The following is a 20,805-nucleotide window of genomic DNA, read 5'->3' as shown; positions in this document are numbered from 1 at the left end:
AAAGAACCCTCTTTTTAGGGACATTATCAGTATCAGAGGGAGGAGGCTAATTGTGTTTCTCAAACTGTGGCTGGAGGACCACCTGCATCCGAACTGCCCGCTGTGTTTAAAATGTCAGCATCCCCCGCCTCACTCCACGACTAGTGGATCCGTCCCTAGGAGTGGAGTGGAGAATCTTATCGCGGGGCAACAACATCAGAGCCTGTACATACAGTATCTACAGGGTAAGGTTGACTTCTGGGCTTGCTTTCGTCCCTTCCTCCCAAACTTAATGTTTGGTGGCAGAGGTTTGTGTTATGAAATGTCAAGCACCGCTCAGTGCCCGTTGCTGTTTTTCACTTTTCCTCATGAAGAGTTGTGGGGAGTAGTTGCTTCTGGGAGGATTGTGGCAGCTCCACGATTTAATTTCCATATGGAAAGGGCTTAGGGGTTGTTGCAACTTGGATGGAAAGGGGTGGGAAGCTAAAGCATTTGTGCTGAAACGTTTATTTTTTCCATTGAAATGCCTACCTTCCGACAAACTGTTTTGAGTTTCTGCTGCTGTGCTGATTTGCACGTTGGCTTTTATAAGACCTGTGTAGAGGGAATGTGATGCCATCACATGCACGATTTTGTAGAGAATAGAAACTCATATTTTTTAGTACCTCTGTGTGCCTAGTACTGTGATAAGGGTTTGGAACACACATTATGGTCCCAAGTGGGAGAGCACTTTGGAAAGAATAAACATTATGGAACGATAACTGGCATTAGAGATAATATTAGGGGTTAGTATAAAAATTCTAGACTATGGAAATTATTTGACAGGGAAGAGCCCAATTAAAATACTAAAAAACATTGATTCTCAAATATCTAAATAGTAAGAGTTGCTGTATCAGTTTCCAAGCTCCTTTTTTTCCCCTAAAACTTGGTTAAATATATTTTGCTTTAAATATTGCTGTTTTTCCTTTTTCTTGCATATCATGTAGTTAACTTGGCACGATGGGGATACAAGGATTACTGCAATTTATCAAAGAAGCTTCTGAACCCATCCATGTGAGGAAGTATAAGGGGCAGGTGGTAGCCGTGGACACCTATTGCTGGCTTCACAAAGGAGCTATTGCTTGTGCTGAAAAACTAGCCAAAGGTGAACCTACCGATAAGTAAGTTTGGACTTTGTATTAATTCCTTGGCAAATAAGAATGAGACTTATAATGCCTTATTTTCAGCAAAGGATCATTTTTATGCATTATCAGATTCATCAAAAAGTGAGAGTGCGTGTTTTAGAACACTGCCAAATTGGGAATGACTTCTCTCTGTGATATAGGCCTAGTTTTTATTTGAAATAGGCCAGAGTATCAGCACACTGATGGACAAAGACCAAAGACCTATAGGTCTGTGACTGCCAGGTATATCTGACCCGCCTTCATTCTTTGTCTAAGATAAACTTTTTAACAGTATTTCTGAAAAGCCATGATTTCAGGCTCCTACTTTCTTGGGTACAGACAACACACTGCTAAACCCTTAACAAAGCAAGGCATTTGCTTCAAAGGAGTAAGGTATTTCTGACTCCCTTTTCCTTCACTTGGGGCCAAAAATGATGGGCCATGTTGACATCCAGTCGTAACTCCGTGACCTCATTTGACGCATGATTAATATCTTCTTTATTTTTTAAATAGAAACATTAGAAAAACAAGCACAATTTCATGACAGAGATCTGCCATGAGATTTGGAACCTAATTATGTATTTTCTTTTTTACAATATATAATTTATCTGCTAGAGGAAACGCTCACAGATCTTACTTAATATGACTTAAGCACAATAGATAGTTGGTAAAATGCGTTAACCCTGTTTGTTTCCTAGAAGAAAGGAGGGAAAATCATTATTAAATGGTGAATTTGGGAGTTTTCAGGCCTATCAAGTTATTTTGACCCAAAGTTGCCTAGAACAGTATGTGTGGGATCTGAAGGAGCATGGGTGCTTCCACCCCTCCAACTGCTGTGATCATTTTTTGAAAGCAATTTCTCTTCCACCACTAAATTGGAGCAATTGCAATTGTACTTGAAGACTACAAGTTTTTCATTGCTATCTTCAGTGTTTCTTTGACTATTTCTTCGTGAGGGGAGAACATTATGTCTAGTTTTTTATAATTCTTGAGGATTCAGAAATGTGTGACTAATTGGAAGTTGTCCAAAATACAGGGACTACCCTCTATTGTTAGCGATGTCGGAGATCAACTCCCCAGGATCTGCCATGTAGTAGGTGTTCAGTAAATGTTTATTGAGCTAAAAAGTTTCAGAACTTTTAACAAAGTATTGTGTTATTGTAGTTTATTTCTCCATAGCAACTAATAAATATTTTTGATAGTTTATTTGTCTTTTCTTGTCCGCCTTTGGATGGGAATATTAACCGGAGAATTTGGTTAAGCTTATGATAAATCCTTGTGACCATTGTAAAGAATATGGTAGATCTATATGTGCTGACCTAGAAAGATGTCTGTGAAATATGTGACGTGACGGCACGAGGTACCTGATGTTTGTATTGTCTAGTTAAAAACAAATTTTTTCTTTAAAATTTATTACAATCTTATATTTGTTTTCTCCTATTTTTACGTGATATTTAATCAGTAGGTCACAATGATTTTCCTATAGACCAATGTAGCTCCAGCGTAGTGAGTCTTTCATTAAGACAAATATAACAGATTTAAATAATTACCTTTTAAGATTATGCCTTTCTGTTCCTATTTGGGGTTAAAATGTCCTATTTTAATGAAATGATTGAAACTGTAAATGTAGTTATTTTTGTTCATTGCCAGAATGAAAAACTAAATGCAACTTGTGATCCTTGTTTGAATCCTGGACTGGAGGAAAAAATGTAACAGTGCTGTGTTGGAGCCCATTTAGACACATTTACTATACGCTATCTCCCAATTCAGCGTTCAGTGACCCCCACGTGGGGGTAGTGTATCCATCATTGTAAAATATTCACATCAGGGAAATTGACAAATGCTAAAATCAGGCACCCCTACCCCAGAACTAGTTGTTGAACATTTACCAGGACACCACTGATTATAAGAAACATTATTGGGACAATTGGACACATTTTAATATAGACTATATTAGATGATGTTTTATTGCTTTTAAATTTCTTGGGTGTGATAATGGTATTGTTGGAGGACTCAGGTATTTATTGTACTATCCTTTCAACTTTTCAATAGATTTGAAATTTTTCAAGGAAAAAAAGGGGAAACAGTAAGATGTAGAACCATAAAATGTTAGAACTGGAAGGAATGTCAAAGCCTTTTAATCTACAGGTGAAGAAAGTAAGGCTTGGAGGGTCAAGTAACTCATTGAATGTCATGTAGCTCAGTAGGATCCAAGCAGGATTGGAACCCGGGTCTAAATTTTACAAGATGCAAAACACTTAAATGCATTTTCTTTATTTTCATAGGTATGTAGGATTTTGTATGAAATTTGTAAATATGTTACTGACTCATGGGATCAAGCCTATTCTTATATTTGACGGATGCACTTTACCTTCTAAAAAGGAAGTGGAGAAGTCTAGAAGAGAGTAAGTTGAATCTGTTTAATCTCTGACTTAATTGCATTAAGGTCGATGCTGTGGTCTGTATAATGCCAATTTTTAAAATTTTAATTTGTTGAGACTTGTTCCATAGTACATACACAAATTTCCTTAAATGTTCCATGTGTGCTAGAAAGGAATGTGCATTCTCCAGTTATTGAGTGGACGATTTTGTCTGCCCAGTAAATCAAGCTTATTGACTGTGGTGGTCAAATCTTCCATATCTTTACTGTTTTTTGTTTGTTTGTTTGTTTTTGGGTTTTTTATGTGTGTCTTCTTAATCCATCAACTACTGAGAAAAATATGTTAAAATTTCACCATATAGTAAATTCATTAATTACCTTGTAGTCACGTCTATTTTTTTGCTTTGTTTAATTTGAAGCTATTATATTGGTTGCATTGAAGTTTAAAATCTGTTATGTTTTCAATTGTGGTGAATTGAAACAATATGTAGTGACTTAGTTATGCTTTTTTGTTCTGGAGTCTGTTCTGTCTGATATTAGTATAGTCATAACAGCTTTCTTTTGTATGTTCCTGATGTCTTTTTCTTTTTACCTTCAGCTTTACTATGTCATTGTTTTTTAGGTTTGTCTCTTAAAAAGAACACAACACTGTATTTGTTTTTATCCATTCTGTCAGTCTTTGCCATTTTAAGAATCTTAAATGGAAAATTGTATTCCTTTTACATTGATCATTAATTACTAATTTATTTTGATTTATCATTTCTCTTGATGTCTTATGTTTGTCCTGCTCTCTCTCTTTTGGTTTTTTGTGTTTGTTTGGGGATAACTCCTACTGCTTGCCTTACACATTGATTGTTTTTACCACCCTTATCATGTTATCTCTTATTTCCAGTTGAAAAATGATGCATTCTGTTCTTTTAGTAGTTATACTAGAAATTTCATTATTCGTGTTTAACTTAACAGAATCTACTCATTTTACAATAGACTAGAGAAAGAATTCTGTATTTTAATTAAGCCACTATTCCACCACATGTAGGTCTTCTTTCTCCCCTGTATTAATTTTTCAGGTCCGGGAGTCATTGTGTTGTGTAGGAAAGAGCACTGGGCTTAGCTGTCAAAGGTAGTGTGAATTATACCCAAATAGAAGTAAGCCTGGCTGAGGGAGTATTTTGCGAGGGGTGCTGCTTATCTGATTTTGCCCTCTCTGGTCTTGAATCAGTTAGAAAGAGTTCTTCAGGCCTAGGTTTTTCAATCTAGCTATACATAGAGTGCTCTGATTCTTAAAGTCAGAACTTTATAAAGTTTATTAAAAGATTAACTGAGATTGAGCCCACATTACAATACAAATAATACACCGTTTATTAACTTTGCTTTTAGTAAAATGTTAATTAGATCCTGTTTAGTTCTAAAAGGATTAGTGGCAACCCTAAACCAGTGGGCTAACTGATTAGTTCATAACCGTATCACCTGGTGTCCCTACCATGGTATTAATTCTAATCACAGATAGTTATTCATTTTCTCTTGCTAATTTCAAGAATGGCTAAAACAAAGTGTTTCAGCTGTCTGTCTCTGACATGAGTGCTCTTTCTGTCTTACCGCTGTCAGATCAGCTTTCTCTGTGCCTCTTTAGCATTGAGAAGGGCATTTACAATCCTTTTCCACAAATCTCTTCATCTGTGGAGCCCAGTCTAAAAGTAAAACTAGGGAATGTGTGTGTGTATATGTGTGTGCACATTTACTTAAAGAAAAAAAAAACCTCATTGAGTTCAGTTTGATATTTCCAATTCAAATGCAGGATACAGTTTTTACTTACTTCTGTATTGCATCTGTACCTCCTTCCTTCCATGCTGAGAATCCTTGTTTTTAAGGGTTCAGGGGATTATAAAGTTAGAATATCTTATAATAACAATAGTTCTCCCTTATCCACAGGTGATAGATTCAAGACCCCAGTGCATGCCTGAAACCCCTATAGAACCAACCTCTATTATACTATGTTTTTTCCTGTACAGATATACCTATGATAAAGTTTAATTTACAAATTAGGGATAGTAAGAGATTAACAACAATAATTCTTAATGAAACAGAAATTATAACAACATACTATAATAAAGTAATGTGAATGTGGTCTCTTTCAAAATATCTTATTGTGCTATACTCACCCTTCTTCTTGTGATGATGGGAGACGATACAATGCCTATGTGATAAATGAAGTGAAGTAGATACACAGGCCAAAGGGATAATTCACATCCTGGACAGGATGGAGCAGGATGGTGTGAGATTTAATTACACAGAATGGTGTACAATTTAAAACTTATGAATTGTTTATTTCTGAAATTCTCCATTTAATATTTTCAGTCTGCAGGTAACTGAAACTGCAGAAAACAAAACCTGTACTCATTTATTTTCTCCCACATTATATTCAACACTAGATTCAGAATAAAATATTAATGCTGCCACTACCAATATGATTATTGAAAAAGTTACAATTTCTCTTTTTTTCTTTCTTTCATAGGTGCTCTCTATACCCATTGTAAAAATAGTGGTACTACATTGTCAGAGCACTAGCTACTGCCCTCTCCGTGTTTAACCCTTATTTAGTCTTGATTCTACAAAATCCCATATATTTCATGGCTATTAACAGCCCTTATGTCAGTGTCTCTCATGTTATATTTCGGTTTTTCTGAAGCTTGTTCTGTAGTAGATTTCACAGAAACAGTATTCCTCCATTCATTGTATGTTAATAAAGTTGTATCCTTTATAAACTAATACAAAACTAATATAAAAATTAGTTTTGATGGTGTAAAAGCCCTCACTCACATTTGCTTAAGTGTCTTAGTAAATTCATTTCCTTTTGACATAAAGTATTACTGTTGGAAAGCCTGATGATAAGCTTGTCTGAGTGTGTATTATGAATCACTTGTTCTTTTTGCCTACAAGCTCCATGGATCTGGGTTAATATTCTCAAGGACTTGTAATGCACTTTCAAATGAGTCCAACTTTTTTTATTATAGGAAAATTTCTTGAATTATAATTTTATTACGGTTTCTTGGCTCAGCCTTTTAATTTTTTGCCCTTGCAGAAGACGACAAGCCAATCTTCTGAAGGGAAAGCAGCTTCTTCGCGAAGGGAAAGTCTCAGAAGCCAGAGAATGTTTTACCCGTTCCGTCAATATCACACATGGTATGGCCCACAAAGTAATTAAGGTAAGCTAAATAAGAAATAAAGCCAAAGTAACAAATGGCTAAGTTAATTTAAGCTGATTATAAGTTGTTTGTTAGAGAGCAAGGAAATGAAGGGGGGAAAATTACCATAGGCCTAACCTCCAAAGAGGGCAGATGTCAGAGGAAGAAGGGAAGAGTATGGTTAGATAGAGGAGTTCAGCAATTTCCAAGGGAGAAATCCTTATTCCTAAGGAATAAGCAAAGCTGTACCTTTTTAGATAAGGCACTTAGATAAACTCTGTCAGCAGATTATCCCATGGAGATGGAAGGGATACATTCCTGGAGGTTCATTCCCACCCACCTCAGTGTCACCTTCACTCTTCAACGACCTGCCATCAGAGATCGGTTGAACCAGCCTCGCTGACTCAGGAGCTCTTCAGACTCCTAGGCTACTTGATCTGCTCTGCCTAGAAGCATCTTTTTTTTAATCACCGTGAATATTTGTGTCCACGTGCCCACAATCCTAGCCCTCACGTCCCCTTTTCGGGACTGTGTTCAAACCACTTGATAAAAAAATGGAAAAATAAATAGAGTGATTAGATTCTGTATTTTTATCAACACAGTGTCAGAGAGACTTTTGTAGTCTGACAAGAGAACCTGTTATTTTTATGGGGAAAGTATATTCAAAGCTCCAAACGAATGTCTTATATACTTTTGGAACATAACCATTCTTGAGGTGGAAGCTCTCTATAATCTGAAATAATTAAGTTTTGTAGCTTGTAGTTTCTTTCCCCTCTTCTGAATGTATTTCTTTTTCTCCAAATTTATAAATTGATTTTTTAAAAAATTCTTAGTGTCTATATTGATTGATTCAATATTTGCTAAGACTAAAAGTAGAAAAACATACTTCAAAAGAAGTGATTTCTGAAAATAATATTAGCATGTGCGTGCTGAGGCTGGTAATAAGATGGGTTTGAAACAGGAATCTGTTTAGTTCTTTCCAGATGCAGTTCTGCCGATTAACTGATCTCTTTCACAGGCCGCTCGGTCTCAGGGAGTAGATTGTCTCGTGGCGCCCTATGAAGCCGATGCACAGCTGGCCTATCTTAATAAAGCTGGGATCGTACAAGCCGTAATTACAGAGGACTCCGATCTCCTTGCTTTTGGCTGTAAAAAGGTGATCACACAGTGTAAATTGAGGAACCTAACTTTTTCCTCTACAGCAATATTTAGTCCCTGCAATTAATGTCTGCTTTCAGTGTTAATAATTATTCTATTTAAAATGAAACGGAGTGTTTTGCTGCTTTACATTTGCATAGTCTGGGTGCTTTTACAGAGTAAGCCCTTAAGGTTAGAGTGTTTTGTTGTTGTTTTATCCAAATTCTTTAGAATGTAGATTTGCTGGTCTTACATTTTAATGATAACTTACATGCTTTATATTTTTCAATGAGGTTAGGTAAATTAATGTACCTAATTATGGGATGTTCTGTAGTTATTTATAATTATGTATAAAACTGTTTAATGGAAAATTTTATGATACATTAAGGGGTAGAATTAAGATACAAAAGTATAGGATGATCTCATTTTTGTTAATATCTCTTATGTATATTATCTGTATATTTCATAGATGAAGGATCTATGTAAAAAGGTTTAATGCTGGGTAATAGTGATAGAGGAGAGATTTTGGGAACCTTCCGTTTTATTCTTCCTGAATGTCTATGTTTTCCAAAGGTTTTACAAAAAAACACATATTACTTTAAGAATAAGAAAAGGGGTTACTTTTAAAAACGTAACAGTGGAAGGTAAGGGGTAAATGCTTTTTGTATGAATTGCTATTTGATCACCATGACAACCCTGTAATGTAAGTAAAAAGTCAAGAGGTACAGAAAGGGTATTTCTTATGTCAGAGTCATAGCCTATGCTTCGTTTAATTTATTTGCAAATTTGACGGTAGTTAACTGACCTACCTATCTCACCTCTCTTTAGTTGTTGTGAAGAACAAAAAAGGTTCCTTAGAAATATTACAATGAATTAGATAATGAAAAATAAAAGTGGCCCTTGTTGGTGTTAACAATTTCCCTTCCTTCTGAAGGTGATTTTAAAAATGGATCAGTTTGGAAATGGACTCGAAATTGATCAGGCTCGGCTGGGAATGTGCAGACAGCTTGGGGATGTGTTCACAGAAGAGAAGTTCCGTTACATGTGTATTCTTTCAGGCTGTGACTATCTCCCATCGCTGCGTGGGATTGGATTAGCAAAGGCCTGCAAAGTGCTACGGCTAGCCAATAATCCAGATATTGTAAAGGTGAGAGTAATTGACCAAGTGTCATACTCAATTTCTGAAACATGTCTTAAATAATAGATGAAACACTCAGAATATGGATTTTAAGCATTCCTTTATGTCAATTGCCAATAAAATGTCACTGAGAGGAGAAAATTACTAAAACACTAGAACTTTGCTTTTTTGTTTTGGCTTGGGTTTTTTTTTTAGTTTTAGTTTCTTTCAACTCTTTGTTTGTTTGTTTTTTAAAGATTTTATTGGGAAGGGGAACAGGACTTTATTGGGGAACAGTGTGTACTTCCAGGGCTTTTTTCCCAAGTCAAGTTGTTGTCCTTTAAGTCTTAGTTGTGGAGGGAGCAGCTCAGCTTCCGGTCCAGTTGCCGTTTATAGTTGCAGGGGGCGCAGCCCACCATCCCTTGTGGGAGTTGAACCGGCAGCCTTGTGTGAGCTGCTGTGTTCAATCTTAGTTGCAGGGGGCGCTGCTCACTATCCCTTGCGGGGACTCGAGGAATTGAACTAGCAACCTTGTGGTTGAGAGCCCACTGGCCCATGTGGGAATCCAACAGGCAGCCTTTGGAGTTAGGAGCATGGAGCTCCAATTGCCTGAGCCACTGGGCCGGCCCTTGAACTTTGCTTTTGATAAACCATGTTTTCAGCAATTGACACAAGGATAGTAGTGATTTTTAAAATGAAGGGTAATATAAAGAGACCTAAGGGATATTTAAGATATTCTAGGGTAGGGTTAATGTTAAAATGTACCTCCTTTTGCTTTCTGTCCTGTTACTCAATAGTAGTGGTTCTCAGACGTTTTGGTCTCAGGATCCCATTACACTCTTAAGGCTCTTTGGGGCAGTAATTTTGTTTATATGTTACAGCTATAGACATTTACCAAACCAGAAATTAAAACAAAAAATTCAATGTTTATTAATTCACTTAAAATTAATTACATGTTAACATAAATAACATATTTTTATGAAAAAAGCTGTGTCTTCTAAAACAAATGAAAATTATGAGAGGAATTGCACATTTATGTATCTCTTTCATGTGGCTTAATAGGAGACAGCTGGATTCTCATACGAGTATCTACTTCTTCATGCAATCTAATGCAATATCATATGTCATGGATCCTCTGGAAAATTCTGAGTTACCTTACATCACTGCCCTGTAATTTCTCTGATGTCTTTACCTTAAAAAAAAAATCAGCATGCATTAAAGAAGTTCATTTTCTGCCCCCTTGGGTCATTCTCTAAAGCCCTCAGAGTTTGCAGAGCGAAGTTCCCATTTTCTGTTCCCAAGAGTGTGTGAGTCCTCGGGGCTGAGGGTGGTGCCCTGTGAGGGAGAGATCTCTGGGTTGGACATAGTGGCAGAGATGGGAATAAAGTAACACATCCGAACCAGCCGGTGACTCCAGGATCACTTCCAGTCTCTGAGACTTCCCTTCTTCATCTGTGAGTTTGGTATAAATTATTTAAAACCACTCCCAGCTTTTTTTTTTTTTTTTAAGTTTCATGTGTACAAAACACTGTAATAGTTAGACATTTATCATTCAACCACTCCCTGCTTTAATCATCCATAACTCTAACATGAGTTAGAATGTCAGCTTCGTTTTAAAAATAATGATGTAAGAAGATTTGTGTGTTTTTTTAATTTTCAAGTTTTGTGTGTTGTTTATTTTTGGTTTCTGAATGAAAGGGACTTTGAGGATAAAGAATGTATCTTAAAATTACCCCTAGGAATATAAACTTGATGTGTAACTGAATTTTTCATTCTTTGGATTAATAATAGAAAAACCAAAGAAAATACATATCACTTAAAATTTTCAGTTATTTGACATGGCTGTGCTTGCTGGGAGACGTTTTAAGGTAGGTACAAGCAATTGCTTTTTCTGTTTCTTTTCACCCTCTAATGTAAACCAATTGGTCTTAGAGATAATACATTCCCTATTCTTTATTTGGAGATAACTTGTAAATGTTTTTTACATCCATTATTAGATAATCAAGAAAATTGGACATTATCTCAAGATGAATATAACAGTGCCAGAAGATTACATCCAAGGATTTATTCGGGCCAACAATACCTTCCTTTATCAGCTAGTTTTTGATCCCATCAGAAGGAAACTCATCCCTCTGAATGCCTATGAAGATGACATTGATCCTGAAACACTAAGCTATGCTGGGCAGTATCCTTTCTGAACCAGAGTGGTAGAATTTTGCACTTCTCCCACATATTTCTGGTGATGTTTTTAGTGAGACATTCAGTAAAAAGCTTGCAAATTGTTTTGCTTTCTTTTTTATAGGGAAATCTGTATTTTGTAATTTTAACTACCATACTAGTGAAAAGTCAGAGCAGCTTTTTGTTTATAAATCTGAGGCTCATTCATTATAACTTGCTAATTTCTTAGATTGACTTCACAGAAACACATCCCCGGGTCAGTCACTTAAAGTACATATTCCAAAGGTGGCGCTTAAGAGAAACACTCATGACAAGCAAGCTCGATTTGTTAGGGGGAGCCTGTGGGCATGAGCATTCCAGCTGAGGATGCCCTTCCCACGGCCACTGGCCACACACACGCAGGGCGACACACAGCCCTGAGTCACCCAGGTGGTGGCCGGGACTTTCCATCTCCCTTGGAGGGGAATAAGTGATGACTTGGGGCTTTGCTGCAGAAAACTGCCGACTCCTGCAGTGACAAACAGATGAGTGAATATGCTGTGGTTTCAGTAATGCCGAATGTAGGACTAAGTGGGGTCCATTGAAGTCATGAACCTGAAAATGTTCTGTGGCAATGGAATACACTTTCGTATCTTAAGATAGTATCCCTTGTTTGGTTGTTAATAAAAAGCATTTTTCCTTAATCTTACCAACCTAGGTATGTTGATGATTCTGTAGCTCTTCAAATAGCCCTTGGAAATAAAGATATAAATACTTTTGAACAGATTGATGACTATAATCCAGACACCGCTATGGTAACATTTTAATGACTTCTTTCTAAAAGAGCACATTTTAGTTGTGCCTCAGGAACTGTGATAAAGGCAAATCTTCATTTAGTAAACATCTTTTAAGCATTTCAATATCCAGGCACTGTGCAGAGTATAGATTGAAAAAACAACTTGATGTGGAGAAATTATATCTCTTAGAATACTGGTCAACTTCCTTAAGTTAAAAGGTGACCATGTTATATATGATCAAACCTTTAGACTTGAACATTTTATTTGAATATACCAAGTATTTGATGCCTTTTTTCTCATCTTACCCTATTCAGCCTCTGGCATTTGGTATTGTTGGGAGTACAAGCTGGTTTTTCACTCATTCACAATTTAGCAAATATTTAATGAGCATGCCGCTATGTGTCTTTGAGCCCTTTCCTATTTTCTTCTTTTTCCCAATTGTATATGTCCCTTAATATACACTTTCCCACCATTCTCTCTTTTCTGTTCGTATTTATTCTAACCCAATCTCTAGTCTATGTACCAGCCACTTAATTCTAAATATCTCTTGAATTTTTATAAATGATTTCATGTAACCTTAAATCTATATACATTCAAAAACAAACTCTTCATTTCTTATCAGCTTTCCTTTATAACATTTCTCTTTTTTTTTTTAGCACTTACTACCACATAATTTATGTCTCTGTGGTTTATTTTCTGATTCTTCCCCAAAGAATGTAATCTTCATAAAGACAGTGTTTTATGATCTTCTTTCATTGCTAAGTCTTTATAAGTAAGGATTAAATATATATATATATAGTACCCCAGAACACAGAACACCTAGCTAACCTAACTATGTTTGTTACAATCCTTTTTTTTTTAATGGTTATTGGGGTGACAATTGTTAGTAAAGTTACATAGGTTTCAGGTGTACAATTCTGTATTACATCATCTATAAATCCCATTGTGTGTTCACCACCCAGAGTCAGTTCTCCTTCCATCACCATATATTTGTATAATCCTTAATAAATGCTTAGTAAAGGACTGAATTAGTGAGCAAGGGTAGAAAGGCCTGGATTGGACTGGAAGCTGTGAGAAAAAAACTATCAACCAGAAAGACAACTAACTAATAGAAACAAAAGGACTCAGCAATGAAAGGAAGCTAGCTTATTTTCTAGGTTTTCTAGTCTGAGAGAATGAAAGAGATCATGTAACTGACATTCATTAAATGAATGTCAATGTCATTGAATAAATTCAATGAATTCATTGAATAACTGTGGTAAATATGCTAACACTAACGGTCAAAAAGCCCTTTCTCAGAGAAAGTTTTATGTAAGATTCAGTGTAGGCCATACATAGTAGCTCTCTGTTTCTCCGTGCTGTCCACTAAAGATGGCACCAAGTATGGGTGTAATATTAACTAATGTTTTATAAATTAGATTGTTTTGATTTGAAGTCAACCCATTTCTAGAGGTGGGATAGTTGATTAAATAATTTTATAGTTTTAACTTTCAGGTGCTTTATAAAAGGTATATAAATGATTATTTAGATGATTATTGCCAGATGATTATTTAATTAATATTGTATATTGAAATAGGACTCAAATTTTAAAAGTACTTATTTTCTGTCCACATTTCTTCAATTGTACTCTCATTTCTTGCACTATTCATTTTAGGAAGGTTATTTTTTATTTCTTAGAAATGAGCTAACAAGGTCACTTGAACCTAATTAGAAGAGAAACAAGCCTAAGAATACAAGACACATAATGGAAAGTGTAGGACTGGAAAAGTAGAAAATGTTATTAGAGAACAGATATTTCAGCAAAAAGCTGTTTCTTTAAGGGTAATTTAATTAGTTGTTTATAATTTATGTTGACACAGTGAAATAAATTGACTATTTTTCTTCAAGTAACCTTTTCTCCTTTTACTGTTTTAGCCTGTCCAATCAAGAAGTCATAGTTGGAATGACAAAACATGTCAAAAGTCATCAAATAGTATTTGGCGTAAGAATTATTGTCCTAGAACTAAGCTGGATATTGCTCCAAATGCTACAAGATCAAAGGAAAATCTACATACTCTGGGCATTGAACAAGTAATTAGTACTAAAGGGTTAAATCTTCCAAGGAAGTCGTCCATTGTGAAAAGACCAAGAAATGGTATGTATTTCGTTTTTGTGAAGTACTAGTGAGTATCAGTCACATTTAAGAAATCTTTGCCAAACCCAAGGTCTCTAAGATTTTCTCCTGTTTTCTTCTAGAATTTTTTTAGTTTTAAGTCTTACATTTAGGTCTATGATTCATTTTGATTGAGTTTTTTTATATGGTATTAGGTAAGGAGCGAGGTTCCCTTTTTTTGTGTATGGCAATTCAGTTGCCCCAGCACCGTTTGTTTCAAAGAATATCCTTTCCCTATTGAATTGCCTTGGCACACTTGTTGACAATCAGTTGTCAACAGATGTGTGGGTCTGTTTCTGAATTGTTATTCTGTATCATTGGTCTCTTCTTTTCTTTATGCCAGACACACTATCTTGATTACTGTAACTTTATAGTCAATCTTGAGATCCAGTAGTGTAAGTCCCCTAAGTTCTTTTGAAAAGTTGTTTTGCCTATTCTGTGTTCTTTACATTTCTATATAAATCTTAGAATCAACTGTCAATTTCTTAAAAAAGAAAAAAAGCCTGCTGTGATTTTGATCGGGACTTAGTTGAATGTCTCGGGTATTATGGGGAGAATTGAGGTCTGAACAATATTGAGTTTTCTCATCTACTTAAGTCTTCAGCAGTGCTTTGTAGTTTTCACTGCACCAGGCTTGCACAGCTATTGTCAAATGTATCCCTAAATCTCCGAGTTTTGATGCAATTGTAAATGATAGTTTTACTTTGATTTCTAGCTGGTCATTACTAGTATATAGAAATGTTGATTTTTGTATATTAATCTTGTATTCTGCAACCTTGCTAAATTCATGTATTAGTTTTAGTATCTCTTTTGTAGACCCCATAGGATTTTTTCTATAAACTATTATATCACCTGCAAGTTAAGACCTTCTTGCTTCTCCTTTTTCAGCCTGGATGCCTTTTATTTCTTTTTCTTGCCTGCTGGAACCTCCAGTATAATGTTGAACAGAAGTGCTGATAATGAAATACTAGGTATTGGGAAAAGTTTTGTTTTGTTTTCACCATAGAACATGTTTAGAAATAGAAAGAACAATTGTAATCTAGTCTCTACTTTCTCTCAAACATCTACATGAATGAACAAAAGACTAAAACAAAAACAAAACAAAACCCTTTGCAGACTTTTTAGTTCATGCTTTTATTTTTTAAATTTAGGTATAGGTTATACATGTTTGGCCAAAATGTCCTGATTCCTTATGAACCTAAATAATTTTCATCGTGCTATCGCTGAGCCTTTGTTTCCTCTTCTGAGATGGGAACAACATTGCTTCTTTCACAAATTTTTGTAGAAGATAACATAGAAAAGCCCCTGGTCCATAGCAGTATGCCATATGTTTAGTTCCTTCCTTCCCTCTGCTACCATCAAGATAGACTATTCTTTTTTAAGTAGAGTGCTCATTATTATATTAAAGTTCTCTATGTCAGACTAAGTCAGCTTACATAAACTACAACTTATCAATGAATGTTGTCCCCTGGGTATACACACAAACACAAAAACAAGAAAACAGAGTATATTTGAACCCCTCTTCTGTGAGAGCCCTTCATATATTTAGAGACAGCCATTGTGACCTTCCTAAATTTTTTTTCTAAGCTAAAAGTTCCTTGTCTGCTCCAGGTTATGCTTTGGCTACAAAGGTTTTTAATAATTGTATAACTATTACAGTGAGTGAGTGTTGAGATGTGATCTGCTTACCATAAAGCACAGTAAATTTTTAGAATAGTGGCACCATTTTAGTGTGTCATCCAAAGACTGTGCTTTTCTTGTTGCAAATTAAGATTGTGTTAGCTTTTATTGGCATTCTTGTCATTTTGCTACTGAGTTCATGATCAAAATACCAGTTATTGTAATGGTACAGTTAATACTTGAAACTTAAATGTGGGCCAAATTATTCCTGTTGAAGTAATCTGAATTCATTTTAATCCATTGTTCTGCCCACTAATTTTATTTTTCTTTTTTGAATCTTTATCTTTTAATATATCGGTGTTGTCTGTGTCAGCTGGAAATTTGAGAAGTATGTCTCCATGTGTCTTAAAGTTAAACACATTTGGTTCAAATGTGTTTGCTTAATTTAACTTTTAACTGAATCAGTGAGTACAGAAATGTAAAGCACTAGATAGAGGCAGACCTCCTTTCAGACTAATTGCCAATAGTCTTTCAGGGCTGTTCAGTTTGCTGTAAACCCACGTGACTAATACACAATAGATTTTTGTTATGTATTGCCCACTCAGATAATATGAGAGACACTGAAGTGTCTTGCTCAGTTCAAAGTGTGCTGAATCGATAGAACTCCTCTGCCCAGCTGGGCTAGAGCTTTTCACAAAAAGAAAATGAGGTTAGTCTGGCAGAGCTTCTTGGAGAAGCCTTGTTGGGATTCCTGCAATATTTGTTTTGTTCATCTTCCCTGGAAGGGCTCCCAATTCCCTGCATAATAAAAAAATTTAGGCTTTTTCCAGGAGTCAAAATTAAGTTTGCTGATCGATAGCTTTGTAAAAATGTATACATTTTAAAATTTGAGGTGTCGTCTTGTTGTCTCTAGTATTTTGATGCGCCCAACCATTTTACTGGCTTCTTAGAGTAATGAGCATTTATTCCTACGTGAGTGGAAGCTGTTCAGACTGAGAATTCGTTGAACTAATTTAAAACTCCTTAGTGCTATCTCTTTCCTTGCCCGTCTCAGCCTTTTGTATAATTTAGTCTTATGATTTGTTCTAATACCATAGACTACATGTGCCACCCTACAGTCCAGCAGGGCTCCATAGCTGGGAAATAAGGATTAGAGCTACAGCACAAACTACTTCTGACTACTTGACAATCACATATACCTCAAAAACCCTGTCACATAAATTGTGTGTATAGATAGCTGCTGGTTTTACCAGAACGTTTTTTAAATCAAACATTAAATTAATTATACATTTACATGTCAAAATGCCTTGATTTTTTTTTTTTTTTTTAACATTCAAAATTAGACCTTTGGTATAATGAGTATATAGCCTTGCAGAATTTATTGTGTCCTGGAATTTTGGTTTGGGTAATTTCACATAAAATCATACAAATAATTGACATTAAATCTTAGCTAATTTGTGAAATTGTAAAGTACAGCTAAGAGAATTGTGGGGTTTTTCGTTTGTTTATGTTTGTTTGTTTGTTTCTTAAGTTCTCCTTGGACTTCCTTTTCTGAGGCATAGTTAAAAAAAATAAGACTTCATTCTTTGGACAATGGGACATGGACTGTGAAGTTAAGGCCAAATCTCTAACTATATATGAAATAAAGATTTATCGATTGTTTTGTTTTTATTTAGAAGAGCTGTCAGAAGATGATCTGTTGAGTCAATATTCTCTTTCATTGACAAAGAAGACCAAGAAAAATAGCTGTGAAGGTAATAAATCATTGAACTCTTCCGAAATATTTACTCCTGGCCTGGTAGATGGAACTACTGTTAAAAACAGCTTAAGCATACCACCTACGACAAGAAACAAATTTGCAACGTTTTTACAGAGAAAAAATAAAGAAAGTGGTGCAGTTGTGGTTCCAGGGACCAGAAGCAGGTATAGTCACATATCTACAGAATGTTGTTTGTCTATTGTATTATGTACTCTATTGATATTTATTTTAATTATCTTAAACATTTAACCTAGTGGGGTAGAACCTTGCTAATCCAATTACAGTTTTTATCATGTATTGCCTTAGTTCAGACCTAAATACAGAGCATTTCCCTTGAATTTCTATTACTTTTGTAATATCTTTCCACAGAACCAAAATAAGAATTGTAGACCTCATTACATTTTGCATTAGGGAAATTCTGTTATTTTGGGGAGTCCCTACTTCTTTGTACTTTTTTGTTTCTTTAAAAGCTAAATATAATTTTGCAAAGTATTGCTAGAAATATATTTAAATACAGATGACTAAGATGAGAACTTGATAAAGCACTAGGGGTTGGGTGACCAAAATGAGAGACATAGTTTTTATTGTTGAGAAGCTTATAGTGTAGTTGGAAAAATAGGTCCATAAACAAAATCTTTCCATACAGTGTGGTAAGTGCAATGAAAAAAGCATGTGTAAGGTGTTCTGAGGGCATTAAAGGAGTACCTAATGCTGAGTCAGGGGTTGGAAAGGGTGAGAGGGAAGGGACAAGTGTTGGGTGCCATTACCTCAGTTTAAATGACTCGAGGGGTGAAGCAGACCGAGAATGAGGCAGACACCTTCCCAGTGGGCAGAGGCACTGCGGTGAGCAGCATGTAGGGCACAGGAGCAGATCCTTATGACTGGTCTGGAAAAGGATGATGGAGGGGCAGAAATAGGTAGCAGGCCAATTCTTGGAAGGCCTGTAAACCCAGCTCAGGGGAACTTTTAGCCTTTAGAGGTGATGGGAGCTTTTAGCCGTTAGAGGATTTTAGTCACGGGAGGGTGTGACCCGATTCCTGCTTTAGACAGACCACTCTGAGCACACAAAAATGGATTCTAGAGGGCCAGAGCGGGATGGGAAAATTGGGTAGGCTGCAGCGATGATAAGAATTTGAAGAGTTGGTATAACTTAGGTTGAGGAATTGGGGCCCTGGGGTTAAACTACCTGAATTTGAATCCTGTCCTCTTTACTCATAGGATGTTTGATTTGGACAAGTTAACTTCTGGGTGCTCTGGTTCCTCTTGTTAAAAAATGGGGCTAACAACTAAAACAATCTCAGGGTCTTTGAGAGGATTAAATTATTACTATAACGGAAGTGCCTGAAACAGTTCCTGATACATGATAAACATCAATGGAAAACTCTTATTTTATTGACTGGATGGTGGTACCAAACCAGAAACAGGAAATTTAAGTGTCAGGCATTATTTTGGCATGATATACTAACTCTAAGAAAAAGAAAATTTATCGGCTCCTGCATTCTTCCAGAAGACTTTGAATATGTTTTATTTTACAAGTTGAATGAACCAGGCTGCAGCCAGTTTTGTCTAACCATGATGGTGGTAGTTGACAATGAAAGAATGAACTTCTGGTAACCCCTAAGCCTCTCTGTAGGTGATGTTTCAAACCCTTCTCCCATCAACTCTTCTCAAGGAAACATTCCGAATACAATTAAATGATCATTTTAATTCTTCCTTTGCTAGTTACCCTCATTAAAGGTGCTTATTAGCAGTGGAATGATGAAAAAGTAGGCGTGGAAGATGAAAAAGAAGGTTCTAGATGATTTATGCTGATTAATAAGTTCTAGAGAATTGACTTTTCACTTGGAGAAATTTCTGGAACTTGTGTTTCATTTTTCCACTTGGGTGAAACTAGAATTTCCTTTTCCTGCCTCTTAGTATTTAGCTCTTCCCTGGAGACAGCTAATGAGAGTCATGCTTATGTGTCTCTGCAATGCTCTTCTGTTTAGTCCTTGTAGAAGCTTCATGAAATCTCTATTTGAAGCTGTACATAGCTGCTTTATGTAGTTTAGTTAGATGTGTCACTAATAAATTGTTCAGAGGGTGCATTAAATGCTTGGAGAAGTAATTTTTCTTCCATCAGCTTTCTGTGAAATATAATTGGGAGTAAGTCTTTGATGTGTAATTTTCTGGTCTGGATTATATAGCAACATCTAATAATAACTAGATATTATTAAATTAGCCTTCTTAGCTGATTTTCAAGCTTATTTTATATGTTCTTATTCCTCACAACAGTGTGAGATATTCAGGGTTGGTGTTATGTTCTTTAGAGTAAGAAATTGAGGCTCAGAGAGGTTAAGAAAATCCCAGGGTTGTGACTGTGTAGTTAGCACTAATGATCGGAAAGATTTCTAAACGTAGTTGACATGGTGGAGTGAAAGGAGCACACGATTTGGTAACCCCAGACTGGAAGTCTGTCACCTATGTGTAATTAGTTGTGTGATCTTTCACATCCCATTTAACTTCCCTGACCCTATTTCTTTATGTATAAACTGTGGGTGATCGTATACATAGGGCTGTTCCTAAGACTGGTAGAAGCTATGTGTGTCTAATGGCTGGCGCAGTGCCCAGCATTAATGTATTTGCAAGTATTCATTACCACCCCGTTCTTCTTAATGTAATGCAACAGGAGGAATTAAATATGCAAAAGATTGTCTCCAATCTGCCCACTTTTTTGGAAGTCTGTTTTAATCTTCTTTTTCATTATTATATAGATACTTTAGAAACATGACATTTTATCTTTTGAGACTTAGAAATATAAATATCATTTAATTAATACCATAGGCTAACTGGGAAGGCAGCCATGAACTGGGAGAGGTTCTGGGTTTTAATCCTGTTTTCTAGCTTATTAATTTTGTAAACTTGGGCACTGTCAATTCTCTTCCCCATGAAATAATACATGAAAGAATATTTGGATACCATAAAGGTTATTGTTTACTTAAAAATGAGTTACGTAATCAGATCTAGGAGCTGATCAATGAGAAACCTAGTAAGACATTTCCTTCCATATACTGCTTCTTTCTGACCTGTACCCACATACCTCAGCTTAAGGATTTGATGAAAGAATAGAGGGGATTTTTACTCTCCAGCGTTTGGTAAATATTCTGCTTATATCTTGGGCTTTAACTCAATAAAGCTTATAGAGGAGGTAAATTCTCTTTAAGTTTTGTATTTATCTGATCATGTACTCTAAGATTTTCTTTTTAAACCTAAAAACTCTTCATTACATCCTCTCCAATAATGATACTGATCTTTCTTTCCTTTGTATTAAAGCTGCTGCGTGAGTAATACTGCTTTAATAATGTAGAATTTAATGATAGATT

The 20,805-nt window shown here is 35.7% G+C and overlaps 1 protein-coding gene across 1 annotated transcript in view; it reads left to right on the top strand.

The window, feature by feature from the left end:
* Positions 1-978: 978 nt before the first annotated feature.
* The window catches only part of EXO1 (exonuclease 1), a gene marked incomplete at its 5' end in the record, with an annotated part of 30,514 nt that continues 10,687 nt past the window's right edge, over positions 979-20,805 (top strand). The window contains 10 exons of the mRNA XM_081039318.1: positions 979-1,139; positions 3,428-3,547; positions 6,602-6,725; positions 7,723-7,860; positions 8,776-8,988; positions 10,956-11,143; positions 11,834-11,930; positions 13,827-14,046; positions 17,361-17,607; positions 20,756-20,762. Coding sequence (XP_080895444.1) covers positions 979-1,139; positions 3,428-3,547; positions 6,602-6,725; positions 7,723-7,860; positions 8,776-8,988; positions 10,956-11,143; positions 11,834-11,930; positions 13,827-14,046; positions 17,361-17,607; positions 20,756-20,762 — 1,515 coding nt within the window. The remainder of the gene's footprint in view (positions 1,140-3,427; positions 3,548-6,601; positions 6,726-7,722; positions 7,861-8,775; positions 8,989-10,955; positions 11,144-11,833; positions 11,931-13,826; positions 14,047-17,360; positions 17,608-20,755; positions 20,763-20,805) is intronic.

Source organism: Rhinolophus hipposideros (genome assembly GCF_964194185.1).
Source record: "Rhinolophus hipposideros genome assembly, chromosome: 26".
Classification (NCBI taxonomy): domain Eukaryota; kingdom Metazoa; phylum Chordata; class Mammalia; order Chiroptera; family Rhinolophidae; genus Rhinolophus; species Rhinolophus hipposideros.
This window is presented reverse-complemented; position numbering and strand designations above follow the sequence as displayed.